General features: G+C 41.5%; 1 protein-coding gene across 3 annotated transcripts in view; it reads right to left on the bottom strand.

Annotated features, from left to right (window-relative positions):
* Pip5k1b (phosphatidylinositol-4-phosphate 5-kinase, type I, beta) overlaps positions 1-17,913 on the bottom strand; it is a 141,249-nt gene that overhangs the window by 40,530 nt on the left and 82,806 nt on the right. For all 3 annotated transcript variants that reach the window (XM_013018483.1, XM_013018484.1, XM_013018482.1), the window contains exons 10-12: positions 17,076-17,160; positions 11,327-11,482; positions 7,355-7,499 (exon numbers count right to left, since the gene is read on the bottom strand). In XM_013018483.1, coding sequence (XP_012873937.1) covers positions 7,355-7,499; positions 11,327-11,482; positions 17,076-17,160 — 386 coding nt within the window. The remainder of the gene's footprint in view (positions 1-7,354; positions 7,500-11,326; positions 11,483-17,075; positions 17,161-17,913) is intronic.

Below are 17,913 nucleotides of genomic sequence, written 5' to 3' on the forward strand. Positions count from 1 at the left end.
ACAAGAGGTTTTTTCTTTGGTTTTCGTTTTTTCTTGTTTGTTCATTTATCTGTCTTTGGGAAGGTAAAGGGGCACAAAAAATGGAGAGACAAAAGCTGAAAAAATACAGCAGTGGTACTAGACACTATATTGAAAATGAACTGTATAACTTGTGGGTGGGGATGGGAGGGGAAAATTAAGAGAGAGTCAAGGAAGGGCTGACATTGTTCAAAAAGAAATGTACTCTTTACTGGACTTACATAACCATTACCCCTCTGTATATCACCTTTATAATAACAATAACAAAAGATATTCACAAGGGGGAAAAAAAGAAAATTCCTTCCCCCCACCCAACTCTTAAAAACAAAGGCTTGCAGATTGAAAGTTCCTATGAGCACTTTGCATACCAGGTAAAAATAGGACTACACCAGGCATGAGACCATGGGATATTGAAAATGCTGGGAGAGAATCAAAGAGATGACAAGTTTTTGCAAAGAAGACACAGGTCATGGCATGAATGTCACCGGGGGAGGTGGGGGTAAGGAGAGGGTACTAGCAGATGAAGGGTATGACAGGTGCTCAACACTACACTCAGCTTTTATTGGTTGAGATGGGGGTCTTGAGAAATTTTTATCAGGCTAGCTATGAACAATCTTGGGTCTTCTAATTAGGTAGGATTATAGGTATGAGCCTCTGGCACCCAGAAAGAGGTTATTATTATTATTATTATTGTGAGCTAGGATATCTAAAGTCTGACCATAGTCTTAACTCCTTCCACCGCCCCCCGCTGTCAATATAGCTTACATACAAATTGGATGCATTTAAAACACAATATTTCTAATACATTAAAAGCACCTACAAGCCAGGTGCCGGTGGCCTAGCTACTCAGGAGGCTGAGATCTGAGGATCGCAGTTCAAAGCCAGCCCGGGCAGGAAAGTCTGTGAGACTCTTATCTCCAATAAACCACTAGAAAACCGGGAAGTGCCGCTGTGGCTCAAGTGGTAGAGCGCTCGCCTTGAGCTGAAGAGCGCAAGGACAGCGCCCAAGCCCAGAGTTCAAGGCCCACAACCGACAAAAAAAAAAAATGAAAAAAAAAAATAAAAGCACTTACAAATATTACCCCGATCAATTCCTTTATAAAGCACATTCTTTGATTTAATGCTGAATCCCCCATTATTCTTCTTAAAATGTCAGCTATCTGAAAAAATGCACTTCAATTTCCTGCTCATACTGAAATATATGAAGGATTGTCTGAAAAGCTAATCCCTTCAGAAGCAGTTCTATAGTTAAAAAAAAAAAGTCAGACATCTGGTAAACTCCAGGTGCAGACAAATACCATGCAAATCCATGATTCTCCTTCCTCTTTTTTTTCCCCCCTTTGGTAGGGCGGGAAATTAAAGTAACAGGAACATTTCAATGCTTTGTCAGCTTCCCATGTACGCTCAGCCTGCACTCCAGCCACAAGTGGAGAGATGTATCAGCAAGCTTGGGTCTCAGATTATCCCAGCAGGCTGCCCATGGTCCTAGCTCCTAACATGACATATTCTTCTCTTGGCAGGCTGGCGAGGCAAGCAGCATTCTGCTACATGATTACTGGGGATGTTCTTTCCGATGCCCATGTTTCTGATGTTGAAGAAAAGTTGACTAGACCCTCTCAAACTGAACAAGATGACAGGGTCACTGTATTCTCCCACTTGTGTGAATGGAGCTCAAGAATCTCCCCCCCCCCCTTTTCCTTCCCCTCCTCTCCCTCTTTACCCCTCCCCTTTCTTCTCTCCTTTCTTTTGTCAGTACTGGGGTGAGTTCAGGTGTCTGCTAAGACAGTTGCTCTGCCACTTGATTCACAGCACTAGTTTCTTTTGCTATTGTTTTCTGTGATAGGGTCTTATATGGATGGCCACACCCGCTTAGATTGGAATGCTCCTATTTATGCTTCCTGAGCAGCTGAGATAAATGTCATGTTCATCTGCACCTGACATTTTGTTGGTTGCGATGTTTCAGGTGCTAGCCTCAAAGTGTGATCCTTCCAATCTCTGCCTCCCTAGGAGTTAGGATTACGCATGTGAGTACAACCTTTTTCTGTATCCTATTGTGCCTGACCTTAGAGAAGACATTTTGAGACTATTTATGACCAACCAGCATCTATCTACTCTAGCACAGTTCCAGGGAAAATGTTATTGACTGTCAGCCTTGTTGGTGAATCCTGCAGAGTCAAATTGCATAGATGATTAAAAAAATGACAACTACTCTACATACTATTACATTGGCATGTTAATCAATCAGTTCTATGATCCCTTTCATAAGAGTTAATTTGATTTCTGCGTTTGTATGCATTCTCCCTTTATGCAGCTTTGATCTCTGTCATTTGTAAAAATATTTGTTACCTAGATTTTTGCTCTGCACTTGTGGCTGTTCTTTATATTCTGTCTTATCTCATCTTTACATCACTGGGGCCGACAGTGGGCGGCATTTTGTGTTCTACAGGCTCCTTTTCCAAGTTCCCCCAGTCAGGCTGTTGCAGGAGACGGATGAGGAGGTAAAGCCAGAAGGCCTTGGCTCTCGTCTCCTTCATTTTCTTTCCTCTTTCTTTGGCAGTGTCTCTGGAGGTGGTGTTTTCCTGCCACTTCTTCAGCTCTATGGCTGGCTGTGTCCTCTTTGGTCTGTCTCTACCTATAAGGGAGCAGCAGGTGCCAGGCGGTAGTTCTGCTTTACTTTCTTTTCTCCTTTCTTTTCTTTCTTCTTTCTCCTTCCTTCTTTCCTTCCTTTCCTTCCTTCCTTCCTTTTTTCTTTCTTTCTTTCTTTCTCCCTCCCTCCCTCCCTTCCTTCCTCATTCTTCTTGTGTGTGTGTGCATGTGCACACACATGTCCGGGGCTTGAACTCAGGGCCTGAGCATTGCCCCTGAGCTTCTTTGTGCTCAAGGCTAGGGCGCTATCATTTGAACCACAGCTCTACATCTGGCTTTTTTGTTAGTTTTAGTGGAGACTTTCTTGCCTGGGCTGTCTTTGAACCGTGATCCACAGATCTCAGCCTCCTGAGTAGCTAAGATTACAGACATGAACCACTGGCATCCAGTGGGAGGTCTGCTTTTCAAGTCTTAAGTTCTGGTGTTGTGGCTGGGCAAATGAGGAGGTGCTTTCTGTGGGCATTTCACCTGTGTTCCTCTCTCTCTCTCTCTCTCTCTGTTTTGTCAGTCGTGGGGTTTGAACTCAGGATCTGGGCACTATTCCTGAGCTTTTGTGCACATACCGCTTTGAGCCACAGCACCACGTCTGGTTTTCTGGTGGTTTATTGGAGATCAGAGTCTCATCGACTTTCCTGCCCCAGCTGTCCTCGAACTGCGATCCTCCTATCTGAGCCTCCTGAGTAGCTAGGACTATAGGTGTGAGTCCCCAGCAGCTGGCCTGCCACCATCTCATGTAGCATCTCTCCTTGAAATTGTGCATTGTTTTTGTTTCTTTCTAATAAAATGTCTACTGGTGGCTTTTTGCCGCAAGTAATTACATCTCCTTCTGATAGTGCAGCTGATGGGGTAGCTGTAAGGTGTTTATGGTACTTTATTTTAATAAATGCGGTGATGGAGCTATGTGCCAGGCGGTAAGAAAAGAAGCTTGACAGTGATAAATCTCTTTATAGCATGTTCCCCCTTCGGTTGCATACACAGCACTTTCGGAGAATATTACTAGACTCTAATCTAAGTCTCCTCTGGCCCACTAGGTTTTAAGACCTAACAGACAGCCTGGGAAGAAAAAAAGAGGAAAAAAAAAAAAGGAAATGTGTTGAATTTGGATGTGATAATTCACACGTGATCTTAACTCTTTATGAATCGTTTTTTTTTCTGTTTAGTGATCTGTGTTCCCATTTTGACATGGTGCTATGCATATTCATGTTAAGCTGCAAATACCTCAACTAGCAGTTGTTATGCACTTAGTATCTTTAGATTTCTTAACTTTGCGAAGTCCTAATTAACACCTACGTAGCGCTACACCTAAATTATATACTGCAATGAGAAACTGCTGTCTGTTAGAATTCTTCTCTTTTTTCCCCCTCAAAGACTGTTGTTTATAACTTTAAAAACCTCTATGTCTCTTAGAATCCAGTCTTTAAAAAATATATTCCAAAAATTAACTAGAGATCAAAAAAGTATTATCTGTAAAGAATATATTTAATATGTTAATGGGGAGTACATTTGTGGTGTGTGTGTGTGTGTGTGTGTGTGTGTATGTGTGTGTGTGTGTGTGCGCGCCAGTACTGGGGGTTGAACTTAGGGCCTGGGTGCTGTTCCATAGCCTTTTTGCTCAAGGCTGGCACTCTATCGCTTGAACAACAGCTCCACTTTGGCTTTTTTGCTGGTTAATTGGAGATGAGAGTCTCGTGGACTCTTCTGCTTGGGCTGGTCTCAATTGCAGTCTTCAGATCTCAGCCTCTTGAATTGCTGGGATTATGGGCATGATCCACTGGTGCCTAGCAGAATACATATTTTTAAGTTCCACTATCCAGTCCTAAGTGTAGAGCATGCAAACTGGAGGAATTAAAAAAAGCTGTTTTAGACACATTCATTTCAGGCAAATAGCGTATTTAAGCTGTACATTTTGGAAACTTAAGAAGTCTGTTCTTTTAAAGGTTCACACTGAGCATTACAAAAATAGAGAGGCCATTATTTTATGTATGTATGTATGTATGTATGTATGTATGTATGTATGCATGCATGCATGCATGTATGTATGTATGTATGTATGTATGTATTTGCCCTAGGGCTTAACCTCATGGCCTGGACACTAACCCTTAACTTTTCACTCAAGGCTGGCACTCTACCACTTGAGCCACAGCTCCACTTTAGGCTTTTGGCTAGTTAATTACACATACGAGTCTCACAGAGTTTCCTGCCTACTCTGGCTTTGAACCTCAGATCTCAGCCTCCTGGGTAGCTAGGATGACAGGTGTGAGCCACTGGTGCCCGGTGCAATTCTTAATGCTCTCAAAACAGAGAGTAACTCAACTTAGGGTTGTATAAGTTCTACACCATATTCACCCTCTTAACCATCTTCCTGCACAATTGGTAGTGAAACGGAAGGCCTGGGTAGGTGAGAAGATCAAAAGTCCCTCTTGGTGGTTTCTGGGTCCTGCTGCTCACTCTTGAGTGGCCTTTACTTTCTCCTCATTAAATAAACTCTTTACAGCTGTGCTCATCATCCCTGGTTTTATTTCTATCCTACCAGAGAACAGGAACCCAACATGACCATGCATCATCTTGGTGCCCAACGTAGAGTAGAGATAAAGACAATGAAAGATCAAACTACAAATGATCATGGACATAAAAACTAACCACCAAGGACCGGAGGACACCTGCTTAAAAAAATCCCCCAGTTCCCTTGAGTCTCCTCTGGCAGCTGTCATGGACCCCTGTCACCACTCCCTATTCAGCAGGAAGTTGCCAGCACAGAGCTCCACCCCCACGTGTCTATGGAAGTCAGGAAAAACTCAGGGGGAAGGAAAACTCGGTGAAGGAAAACATCAGCCAACCAGTTCAGGCCAGCTTGCTTGCTTCCCCCCACCGCCCCAATCAGTGGCTACCACCCATAGGAGGATCTTAGGTCCTGCCATAACCCAGGTCAGCTCTCCTACAAGCCATCACCCTGTGGCAACTTCCCAGGGGCGGGTCTTACCTGTTTCAAACAAACCAATCACCATCTGAAAAACTGCCAGAAGGGAGGGGGAAAATGTGGGAAGGGACAATACAAAGCATCTGGTCCTTAACCACAGGAAGAACAGGTCCACTGCTTACTCTCCTGAGTGGCCTTCACTTTTTCCTTGCTAAATAAACTCTTTTTAACTGGGAGAAAGAAAAAAAGCCCACTTGATCCCAATATGTCTGTATTCAGTCTACCAAAGATGGCCTCACAATACCACCATTATGGCCAACATCACATTTTGCTGGTGGCTCTTTCTAATAGCTTGCTCACCCTAGAGACATGTACACTTTTCTAAGGAAAGCAAATCAGTCAGAAGCAAACCCACTGGTCATTTGAACACCGAGGGGCAACTGGCACAGATACCTCAAAGGATGAGTCCAGCATGCAAGATCTCAAGGGAAGACCCCATTTTCCATGACTAAAACCAAAGGCCAAATAAAAATTACATTTTTGGTTAAGAAATTTTAACAACCTACTCCAATATTTATTTTCACATTACCTATTTCAGAGTCACTAGATTAGTTCCTCATGGTTGTTGAAATGAACTGCAAGCTTTATGGCTTGAACGAGCACAGATTTAGTATTGATAGCTCTGGAGATGAAAAATCCCAAAATTCAAGCAGCTGGAAGGGTTCACATTTCTTTGTGGATGGCCTTCCCTAGAACTGCCTCTAGATTTTCCCGGCATTCCTTGGTTCCCGACTCCTTCCCTCTACCATCAGGATGGTGGTCTAGCATCTTTAAAAATATATTATTATTATTATTAGGATGTTGTGCAGAGTGATTGCAAGTGCATAAATGAGGTAATGAGTATATTTCTTCTTGGACAATGTCACCCCTTCCTTTCCCCCTATAGACGAGCATCTTTAAATCCAATCTCTCTCTCTGACTCCCACTTTCTGTAATTCAGATTCCTTGGTCTTCCTCTTATAAAGATCTTGATTATGCTGGATCTATCTGGATAATCCAGGACATACGTTAGAACTCTTTATTTTTTTCTTTCTTGACAAGGGTTCATTACACTGCCAGGCTGGTCTTGTCCTCCTGGGCTCAAGAGATCTCGAGGCCATCTCAGCTTCCCAAGTAGCTAGGATCACAAGCTCATGCTACCACGTCTGTTTTCAGATGCTCATTTGCCTCACACAGGCGAAGCACACAGTCGCACACTGAGCCACACCCTTAGCCCCAGGGTCTTAACCACATCTACGGTGTCCTTTTGGCTATGTACGGCGCCATATTCACAGGAATTGTTCCAGGAATTATCTATGGACAACTCTGGGAGCCATTCTGCTATTTACCACAGCCATTAAGGCAGGTCACAGGCACAAAACAGAGAGGGAAAACTTGTTTGCAATTATCTATGTATCATTCACTATGAGAACCTATGCACAAGGAATCACTACAATATACAATGATGAACGATGTGTCTCCTTCAGTAGAGCCAAGAATATAGTTTGTAGATGACATAATGATGAACTGTAAAGGGACAACAGGATGGTTTCCCCTCAAATGTATCTTTGCCACAGGAAATATCAAACATATCCTCTTTCTCTTAGTGACAAGGCAGGGGACGGACACATACTGGTTGCTAGTGACAACATGCTGTCATTTACAGACACACTGCATCAGGCCTAAGGCTGACGGGCAGCAGCCTGATTGCCATTAGATCACATTAAATGTTACCTGTTGGAATAAAGCGTGGACCTGTCGTGTGGACAGTGCTCGGTGACATATAAAGAAGATGATGAAATTGTGGTTGCTAAGGAAGCAGCTTCGAACAGTGATGGAGTCCTAGGTACCAGGTCTGGCCTATGTCGGGATCCTAGAGCTGCAGAGAGAGAGAGGGGGCGGGGGGGGGGGAGAGAACAAGGCATATACACCCATGAATCTCCATAAAGCACACTGCTTTGCTATCTCTAGTGATTTAAATGAGTCAAATGCATTCATTTTACATATCATCCTGCAAATAAAATTATGAATTAACTGTGCTCTTCTGAACTAGGGCAGAAATGCAAAAGAGCTGCTGGCAAACAGGTTAAGCAGGAAGGAAATTGCATTAATTTACCAAATGGCTTATGGAAATGATATTAAGAATGTTCTCTTAAAAACCCAATAAAGTGTCTTAACCGTTTCAAAAAGATGGCATAAAATCTCCTAGGAGCTTAAGGAGATAATTTGAGAGATTAAGACAAATGAATGGCAGATGTATTAACAAGAGTGAACCTGCCTTGCTCTCTCAGGAGGAACACGCATCCTTGAGTCTCAGTTTAGATCTAAGCAGACTTTTCTAGGGCCAACATGCAATACTTCAACAAACCAACGATCCACTTCTACTGGCCATCAAACTTCAAGTGTGAGCCCGTACACACCTCTGAACATTATCCAGGGCTCTTCTTGACCATAAATCTTAATAGCAAGACAGAGACTTCATAAAACTGAGATGATTCATTTCTTTATTAAAATTTCAGAAGGACAAGAAAATAGCCACAGAAGAGTTGGAAAAAGAGAAATCTTCCAGGCTCAAGAGTGACTCATTCTCATGCTGTCTGAACCTAAGTGGATCCTTTATAGTCTCTCCTCAACAGAACCAAACTACATGATAGTAAATACCATATCACCTTAAGATGTTTCTAGATTTGTCTGACAGACACAACACATTGAAGATTATGTGTAAATGGAAAAAGACCCTAATAGGCACTATTGTGTAAATATTATGTTTTGAATTCTTTTCTTCCTTTCCTCCTTCCTTTCTTTTTTCACTCTTTTCCACTTTCTTTCCCTTCCTTTCTTCCTTCCTCACTTTCTCTCTCTTACCTTTTCTCATTTCCTTCCTTCCTTTCTCTTTTCCTTCTTTCCTCCTCCTTTTCTCCTTTCCTCCTTTCCTTTCTTCCTCCTTTCCTCTTTCTTTCTTCTTTCCTTTTCCCTTCCTTCCTGCCTTTCTCTCTCTTACCTTTTCTCATTTCCTTCCTTCCTTTCTCCTTTCCTCCTTTCCTTCCTTCCTTCCTTCCTTCCTTCTTCCTTCCTTCCTTTTCTTCCTTCCTTCCTTCTCTCCCTCCTCAAAACAAAGGAAACAAAACAAAAAAAAGAAAGAAACAGAAAAATCCTCAAGGTTTTAGTGACAAGAATTATCTAAGGAAAACAAAATTTGTCCAATTTCCCAGACTGCAGACAATCTGCTGTTTCCTGTGTGTGCTCAGAAAAGCAGGGGCAGGGCAGGGAGATATAAGGCAGGGATGTTGAGAGGAAGAGGACAGTCCTCCAGGAATTGGAGTCACCAATTCAGAAAGGACCACTGACAAATAGCTAACTCTTGTTAAAATCATTAGCTCACAAACATATTACTTCATGAGAAGAAGGAAGAAGCTGGTATAGCACTTTCGGAAGACCGAGGAGAAGACAGAAGAGATTCTGCCAGAATTCTCACTTCTGTAGGAAGTAGAAGACAGTATTAGAATTAATATAATTATTAATTATTATAATTTTATTTACTATTTATGATATAATAATTATTAATATGTTAATTAATATAATAAATAATAATTAGAATTAATGTTGGGATTGTTTTTGGGGGGGTCCGGTTGTGGGGCCTGAACTCTGGGCCTGGGCGCTGTCCCTCAGCTCTTCAGCTCAAGGCTAGCGCTCTACCACTTGAGCCACAGTGCCACTTCCGGCTTTTTTCTTTTTGCTTATGTAGTGCTGAGGAATTAAACCCAGGGCCTCAGGCATGCAAGGCAAGTACTCTACCACTGAGCCACCTTCCCAGCCCAATGTTGGGCTTTTCAAAGGAATATATGAACAGAAAAGTCTACAAGAGAGACAGAACATGCATATTTCCCCTTCTATGTGGAAGCTAGATTTAATTTATAAACCTATAAGTAAATACTTTGGGTGGTCTGCAAGTGTACCCAAGTGTATTAACTGAAATATGGTAGATTCAAGGGAGAACTCACATAGTGTAATTCATTAGAAAGGCAAAGTCAAAGTTCAGCAAAAGAAAACACCAGAAAGTGGGTACTCGAAAGGGGTTGAATGGGGTCAAGGGGAAAGTGGTAGACAAATGAAGAGGAGAAGAAAGGGACAATGAAGTCAAGAAGTCAATGTACATCCAATGAAATTAAGGAGAGTGAGGGAAGAAGTGGGTAGGGGAAGGATGGGTGAGAATAATGGAAGAGTTGACACTGATCAAGATACATTATATTCATAAACTGTCACATTAAATGGCAACTCCTTTGTGCAACTACTTAAAGACACTTTAAAAAAGAGAGAGAGAGAGGAAAAAAAGTCCACAAACCAAATCCTTTTCATGGATTAGAAGAAAGTACACGAGGAAACTATTTAATAAAATCCAGAACTCATTCTTGATAGAAAAGAAACCAACGTTTGTAATTTAGCAAACTAAGAAAAAGGAAGGAACTTCCTTAACCTGGCTTTGGGGAACAAGTAAAAGAAAACTTCTTTGACAATGAAGCAACATTAGAACAGCCCCCTTTATAAGATCAGAGCAAGGTCTTTGAACAATGAGCAGAAAGTTGAACAGAATGAGTACCAGGAACTGAAGTGTGTCTTGAGACTGGAGGGCTGGAGGCTGATGGAGGGGGTGGACCAATACAGAAAGGAATGGGGGGGGGCGGTGAGTGGAACCAGAATACTCAATGTACATCTGTGCAGAAGGACCCAGGACACTTGAGAGGTCTGAGGAATGGGATGAATGGAAAATGATGGAAGAGGTCACTGATCAAGATGCACTGTGCACATAAATGGGCGTGTTTAATTGAAACTCCCTTGAACGATTATTTGGGGAGATAATAATAATTTTTAAAAAAACTAGGAATAATGGAAGGCACCCATTATTTTCTAGTCATCATTTTACCATGAATCCTAGCCATCAAGACAGAAAATAAATATGTGAGGTCAGTGGAATGGCAACAGAACAGGAACATGAAGTTCTTCAGAAAGATACTATTTTAAAAGAAAAAACTATGTCTACGTCAATGTCTCTATGTTTATTCCAGGGATAAATTTAATTTCATGGCATGCAAAAAGAATATTATACAACTTCTATTTCATTTCATTAAAGAGTACTTCAATAACTGAAGAAGCTATTATTACATTGTTTATATATGCAGATACATGTTTTTATGTATACACACTTAGGGATAGATAAGTAGACAGACAGACAGACAGACAGACAGACAGACAGACAGACAGACAGACAGATAGATAGATAGATAGATAGATAGATGATAGATGCTCACTCACAGAATAAAGTCCAGGAGTACAGAAAACAAAATATTAGTGTTTGTTACTATCAGGTAGTGGGAATATAGATTTTTTTCTTTTTGAATACTTTACTACCTTTTAATTTTTTATCATAAACTGTAAGTTATACTGTTTATGTATCATTTAAAGTGTACAGAACTGCACCATGCTGTACATAGCCTCTAATGTTTAGTTAATAGACTATGGCTTTCAGCAGGTAGCTTGCAGTTTTTCTACTGTGATGTGGCACTACTGAATAAATACATGACTAGAATTTTTCTTTTCTTTTAAGATACTAGGAGTTAAACTCAGGGCCTAATGCTTGCTAAGCTGGAACTCTATCACTTGAGGCCCAGCCCTTACAATTTTCTGTTTTAGGAAGTTATGTGTCTCTACCTTCTTCATCAAGGCTGCTAAAGCTCTGTCCTTCGGTCAGCAAATCGCGCTTCTCATCCTTCCATTCTTGGCTGAGGGAAGACACAATCTCCTGGGAGGTTGCCTTTAAGGCGGCAATTGAATTGCATCGTTTCTTAGAAGGGGAAGCCTTCAAAGCTAGGCAGAAAAGAACATGGGGAGAGAAATTAAAATACACGTCAAAGCCAGGCCTGGTGATCTCAGTACTTAGGAGGCTGAGAGGTCGAATTGGAGACAAGCCTGGGTGTACAACAGGACCCTATTTCAACCCCCAAACCTTTTAAAATGCGATTCCTATTTTAAATTAATATTTCAATCATGGTTAATACCATTTTAGTCACTGTTTGAACAGAGAGCACTAGACTCATCTCACACACACACACACATACCACACCACACACACACACACACACACACACACACACACACACACACACACACACACACGCTCGAAGGGAGAAGAACATGTCTGCATTTTGACCAAACTATTTGTCCAAAATGATCTGACCTAAATATCCTAGAATAAATTCAAGTTGGCATTTCTCTTTGAAATTTGAAAGGAAGTCTTATGGGAGGCAAACTTTATATATTTTCTTACTAGGGAGTTATTTTTCCTTCTGCAAACATTGTTTCGGGAGGAGGCTGGGTGCGCTGATTAACATAGCTAGCAGAGTATGGCAAGTTCTCATGACCCCAGCCCTAGTAACTCGGGACTGGGACTTTTAAATCATGCCAGTGTTTAATCTCATTAACTAATTTATTATTAATCTTATTAATATTAATTCATCTTATTAATGTTAACCAAGATAACTTACTTCTGGTTGCTTTTCTGCTTTCTGTGACTTTCCCCTGAAATTTCCTACCTTTTGGGTCTTTTCTAGGTCATGGTCATGTCAGGTATATAATTCACTCTCTTTCTTTGTCTAGTCAGCATTGTCCAACCTCAGAGCTGGGCTGGGGACCTGAGCCACTGAGAACCAAAGTCCCCATCTGTGCTAGCCTGAGGCTGAGACTTCACAGAAGGCTTTTTCTGGAAGCTACTTTGGTTATAAATGGATCAACCCTTCTTTCTTTTTCTTTTTCTGTTAGTCCTGGGGCTTGACCTCAGGGCCTAGGTGCTGTCCCTGAGGTTTTTTGCTCAAGGTTAATGCTCTATTACTGGTGCCACAGCTCCACTTCTGACTTTTGTGGTAGTTTGGTGGAAGTAAGAGTCTTAATGACATTTCTGCCCTGGCTGACTTCAAACTGCAATCCTCAGATTTTAGCCTCCTGAGTAGCTAGGACTATAGGCATGAGCCACCTATCAACCCTTCTTATATTACCTTCCATTGCAATGATTCTTCTTGGAGGAACATTTCTAGAGACTTTCCTTGTAGGAAACTGGAGAGGGAGAAGGAAGTAGAAGCTTGCTTCTTGTTTTTGCACTTGTTTTTAGCAGTATCGCTCCTCCTCTGCGGTTTGCATGAAGTGGGTGAGCAGACAGCAAAGGTATCAGAGTTTAGCTTTGGGATACTCTGTTCTGCTTTTGGACTACACTGCTCATGAGGGGCCTTCCGGTAGGCAGATTGCAAGAACTTAATAGGAGAAGGACCGAATGAGTAAAGAAAGGGCAATCTCTGCTTACAGAGGGGCAGGTTTATCTGTCCCTTGAGCAATTTTATAGTAATATTCTCATCATTATAAACCACTTTAGTAGATGAAGGCTTTAGAGTTTGGAAGTCTGTGAGTAAATGAACCACCTGCATTGAGCAAAGTTAAGCTTATTCGTAGGCCCAGAAACAATGAGGAGAAAGACTGTGTTTGCTCTGGGTCAGACGGCTAGACAGTCTTTCTTTTCACACATTAAACAACACAGAACTGCATATTTCAAAAAGGCAAATTTTACCGAGTGTCAGTGGCTCACGCCTGTTATCCTAGCTACTCAGGAGGCTGGGAATCTGAGGATCCTGGTTTGAAGCCAGACTGGGCAGGAAAGTCCTTGAGATTCTTATTTCCAATTAAGCACCAGAAAACCAGAGGTGATGCTGTAGTTCAAAGTGGTAGAGTGTTAGCCTTGAGCAAAACAGCTCAGGATCAGTGCCCAGATCCTGAATTCAAGACCCATTACGGACAAGAAAAGGTGAAATTGGTGGTATGTGAATTATATCTTAACAAAGCTTATAAAAATAGGCTGCAAAACCAACATTAGGAAAAGGCAACAGATTGATGAAGAAGCAGAAGACGTGTAGCATTAAAAGCATGATAAGAGCCAGGTGTGGTGGGCTCATGCCTGTAATCTTAACTCTTCAGGAGGCTCAGCTTGGGAGGACTGTGCTTTGAGGATAGCCCAGGCTACCCTGAGACCTCATCTCTATTTAGGGAAGGCTGGGTATAGTGACGTGCAGCTGTCATTCTAGCTATAATTGGAAGCATAAAAAGAAGGATCATGGTCCAAGCTAGCCTAGGTAAAAAGTGAGACCCTATCTCAAAAATAACCAAAAGAAAAAAGGGCTGGAGGAGTAGAGCAGCCATGAGTCCCTGAGTCCAAAAAGAAAAAAAAAAAAAAGCATGCTAAGCCATACAAATTGGGAAGACTGTAACACGTGCTATGGTTTTGGGAAGTAAAGAAGCCATTGCTTTTAGCATTGACTGATATGCTACTAAGAAAAAGCATCTCTTTAAGATTGGGAGCAAGCTGGGCGCCAGTGGCTCACGCCTATAATACTAGCTACTCAGGAGGCTGAGAGTTGAGCATTGCTGTTTGAAGCCAGCCCAGGCAGGAAAGGACGTGAGATTCTTAGCTCCAATTAACTACCTAACAACAGGAAGTGGAGCTGTGGCTCAAAGTGGTAGGGTGCTAGCCTTGAGCAAAAAAGCTCAGGGCCTGAACCCAGGCCCTGAATACAAGTCCCATGGCAATCAAATAAAATTAAATTAAAAACAATTGGAGGGATGATTCTCCTAAGGAAACAGGTTAAAGGTCACATCCTTTGCAACCCTATAGAGGGGCTGCAGAGAAATTTCAGATCTCCAGCCTTGGCCCAGGGTTAAGGGAACTTGGAAATCTCTCTAGAAGGTGAACCAGCAGCGGGTACTCCTTCAGGCTGGTGGTTATAACAAATACCACCTTATGGTCCATCTTAGGCCACAAACACCTTAGGCAGGAATTTAATTGACAGTGCCCTCCATTTGACAGTAATATTCTGATGCTATTGAGATGGTCAAATATGAAAAAAAGTTTTTCTTAGAATAATAAGGCAAAAAGGAGTTGATATCTTTAATACGTAGGCTTCATATAAATCATCTGGAAAAATAACAAAGACCTAATAAAAAATGGGACAAGTGCAACAAAGCTCAATTCCCAAAGGAATTATGAATGGCAGATAAACATGAGGAGTGGTTGAACTTTCCCAGTACTCAAGAAATAACTTTTTTTTTTTAACTTATCAGGGTAGCATAATTTAATGGTGGCAGAGGTTCTAGGAGAATACAGAATTGTGGGAAACTTCAGGGATACAGTCTCTCTGTGTAGTTTTGGGCATTTTAATATTCTAATATCCGTTCTTGGAGTCTATCCCAAGCAAATAATTCCTAATTTAGATACATTTATTTGAAAATTTTATGTTCATAAAACCATCAGTTAGAAAAAAGGAGAAGTGCTCAGTTCTAAAAGAGTGCTTAAATCATGTTAGCACTTTGGATAATTTTCACGCTTTCTGCCACTTTAGTGTCACTAGGATTTGAAGTCAGGGCCTTGGGCTTGTTAAGCAGTAGCTATACCACTCAAGTAAGTCCACCAGCTCAATTTTAATGTTGGACTGCAATTCTTTTTTATTTTTTTTGTCGGTTATAGGGCTTGAACTCTGGGCCTGGGCGGTGTCCCTCAGCTCTTCAACTCAAGGTGAGCACTCTACCACTTGAGCCACAGCACCCATTTCCAGCTTTTTCTGTGTATGTGGTGCTGAGGAATCAAACCCAGGGCCTCAATCATGAGAGGCAAGCACTCTACCACGGAGCCACCTTCCTAGCCCTGGACTGCAATTCTAAATAATGTTTTTGTAGAATATTTAAGAATATGGGAAGCTATTCATATTATAATGTTATATCAATATGTAGCTGTTTTGTGTGTATGTGTGTGTGTGTGTGTGTGTGTGAGAGAGAGAGAGAGAGAGAGAGAGAGAGAGAGAGAGAGACTAGTTTGAATTCAGGGTTGTACACTTGCTAGGCTAGCTTGATACCAGCCCTGTTTTTTACCTAGTTATTACTAGTATTATTTTTTGTTGGTTATTGGGTTTGAACTCAGAGCCTGGGCACTGTCCCTGAGCCTTTCTGCTCAAGGCTACCATTCTACCACTATGAGCCACAGCTCCAATTCCAGTTTTCTGGTGGTTAATTGGCGATAAGAGTCTCATGGACTTTGCAGCCCAGGCTGGCTTTGAACCGGGATCTTCAGATCTCAGCCTCCTAGTTGTTAGGATTACGGGTGTGAGCCACCTGTGCCAGACTCACTGTTTTTATTCTAGGCTTTCATTTCCTACCCGGTTAAGACTGAGTCATTATCTGCCTCTTTTGGGCTTCTCATCCTTGCTGGGATCACAGGCATGACTGTCTTGTTCAGTTTCCCTCGGTGAAGACAGAGTCTCTTAGGCTTTTCTGCCTGGGCTGTCCTGGATGAGAGATCAATCTCAGCCTCCCATAGATCTTGGGATGTCAGGTATGTGTCACTGTGCCCAGCTATGGGTTAAGCAGGGGGTCTCAGAAACTTTTCTGCAGAGTCAGGCTGGCCTTAAATCATGGTTCTCCCTGGTCTTTGTAGGCTGCCTAACTTATCATGTTTTGGGTTATAAAATTGAATCACAGAATTACTAAGTGATAACATAATATATGTAGAATGGCCTTTCACAGTTTACAAACTTACTACATAATACAACATACAAATTGTAGAAAATGCAATAAACAGAATAAATGAAAATAAGATCCCACACAATCCCTTAATTTGAATAGCCATTATTAGCCTTTGGGGTTAATTCTTGGTTTCAGTCTTGGTACATATGGTGAGATGGGGTCTCACTATGTAGCCCAGACTGGTATCAAACTCATGGCCCACTTCTTTTGGCCTTCAAGTGTTGGAATTCTAGGTATATGCTACTACACCTAGAAGTATGTTTGTTTCATTTCATTTATCATTGAGATTTTTCTATTTCTCTCTTGATTTATTTCTTAACTGTTGCTACTTTAAAATTTTCACTCATTTGTACATTTTCCAGTTTTTCTTCAGAGAAGATACTTGGTATGATCTTTTTTAAATGATTAAGATTTATTTTGTGGCCTAAAATGTGGTCTACCTTAGAGAATGTGTCATGAAAATAACACTGTAAATGATTTCACATTGCATTTGAATTCTGGTATGTATCTGAGGTATACAGACGATTAACTACATAAATCTATATTTGAAGGACCAATAATGTATCATTTTTACTGCTTGAACAATATTCCACTGATTGAATAGTATATATAACCAATATATTGTATAGTTGGCCATAAGAAAATCCTACAGTGCTTCTATTTTTCTTTCCATCAATGAACAGGACTAATGTTAGCATTAATAAATACCTGATTGGGATACTTCACCGTAATTACTGAGTAACCGCTGTAGAGGAAAACAATTCTAGCTCTTCAAAAGTCTTTCACGGAGACATGGCAAAGTTAGCAAGTAAATGCTACAGTTAAGAAATTCTCACAAACATCTTACCTTGAATTTTCTTGAAAACTCTGGAATTCATAAACTTTAGAAATCGGTCTGCATAGAAACTTGGTCTATGAACCGAAACAGTGTCCTGAAAAGACAGATCAAGGATCACAGGTTTACCTCCGAGCTCCCCTCAAGTCAGGAGAAAGATCTCTGCCAGGTGTTCTCAGCCAATAGCCTTAACAAAAAGTGGCCGGGAGCTAGGCAGAGCCATGTTCTGTATCCTGGGGAACCCAGGGGCCTGGGGCTGGGGCTGGGAGAGAGACTCAGTCCCAACAGTTCTAGATCCTCCAGGTAAAAGGAAGCCTAAGGTATAGAGACAGACAGCAAGAGGCTCTGTTCCATGAATCACAATAGCAGATCTTTATTCCTCTCTCTCTCTCTCTCTTCCTCTTTCTCTCTCTCTCTTTCTCTTTCTCTCTGTGTACACTTCTTTTCAGACAGGCAATCAGTGCTACAAGTGTCAATGAAAGGTAGCACTCTTTGCCATCAAAGAAAATGGGGAACAACTCAAATGTAAGAGGAAAATGTGAGTTTAAAAAATGTTCTATTTTTCAGGTGCTTTTAGATCATGCCTTAATCCTAGCTATGTAGGAGGTTGAGATTTGAGGGGCATGGTTCAAAGCCAGCCTGGGCAGACAAATGGGAGAGATCCTTTTCTCCAATTAACTAGCAAAAAGACAGAGGTGAAGGTGTGAGCAAAAAAGCTAAGGGAGAGCACCAAGCCCTGAGTTCAAGACCCAGTACTGGCACAAGTATGTACATGTATGCACATGTATACACACACACACACACACACACACACACACACACACACAAATCTTCTGGCTTCATCTCCACA

Source organism: Dipodomys ordii, unplaced genomic scaffold (assembly GCF_000151885.1).
Source record: "Dipodomys ordii isolate 6190 unplaced genomic scaffold, Dord_2.0 Scaffold40, whole genome shotgun sequence".
Taxonomy (NCBI): domain Eukaryota; kingdom Metazoa; phylum Chordata; class Mammalia; order Rodentia; family Heteromyidae; genus Dipodomys; species Dipodomys ordii.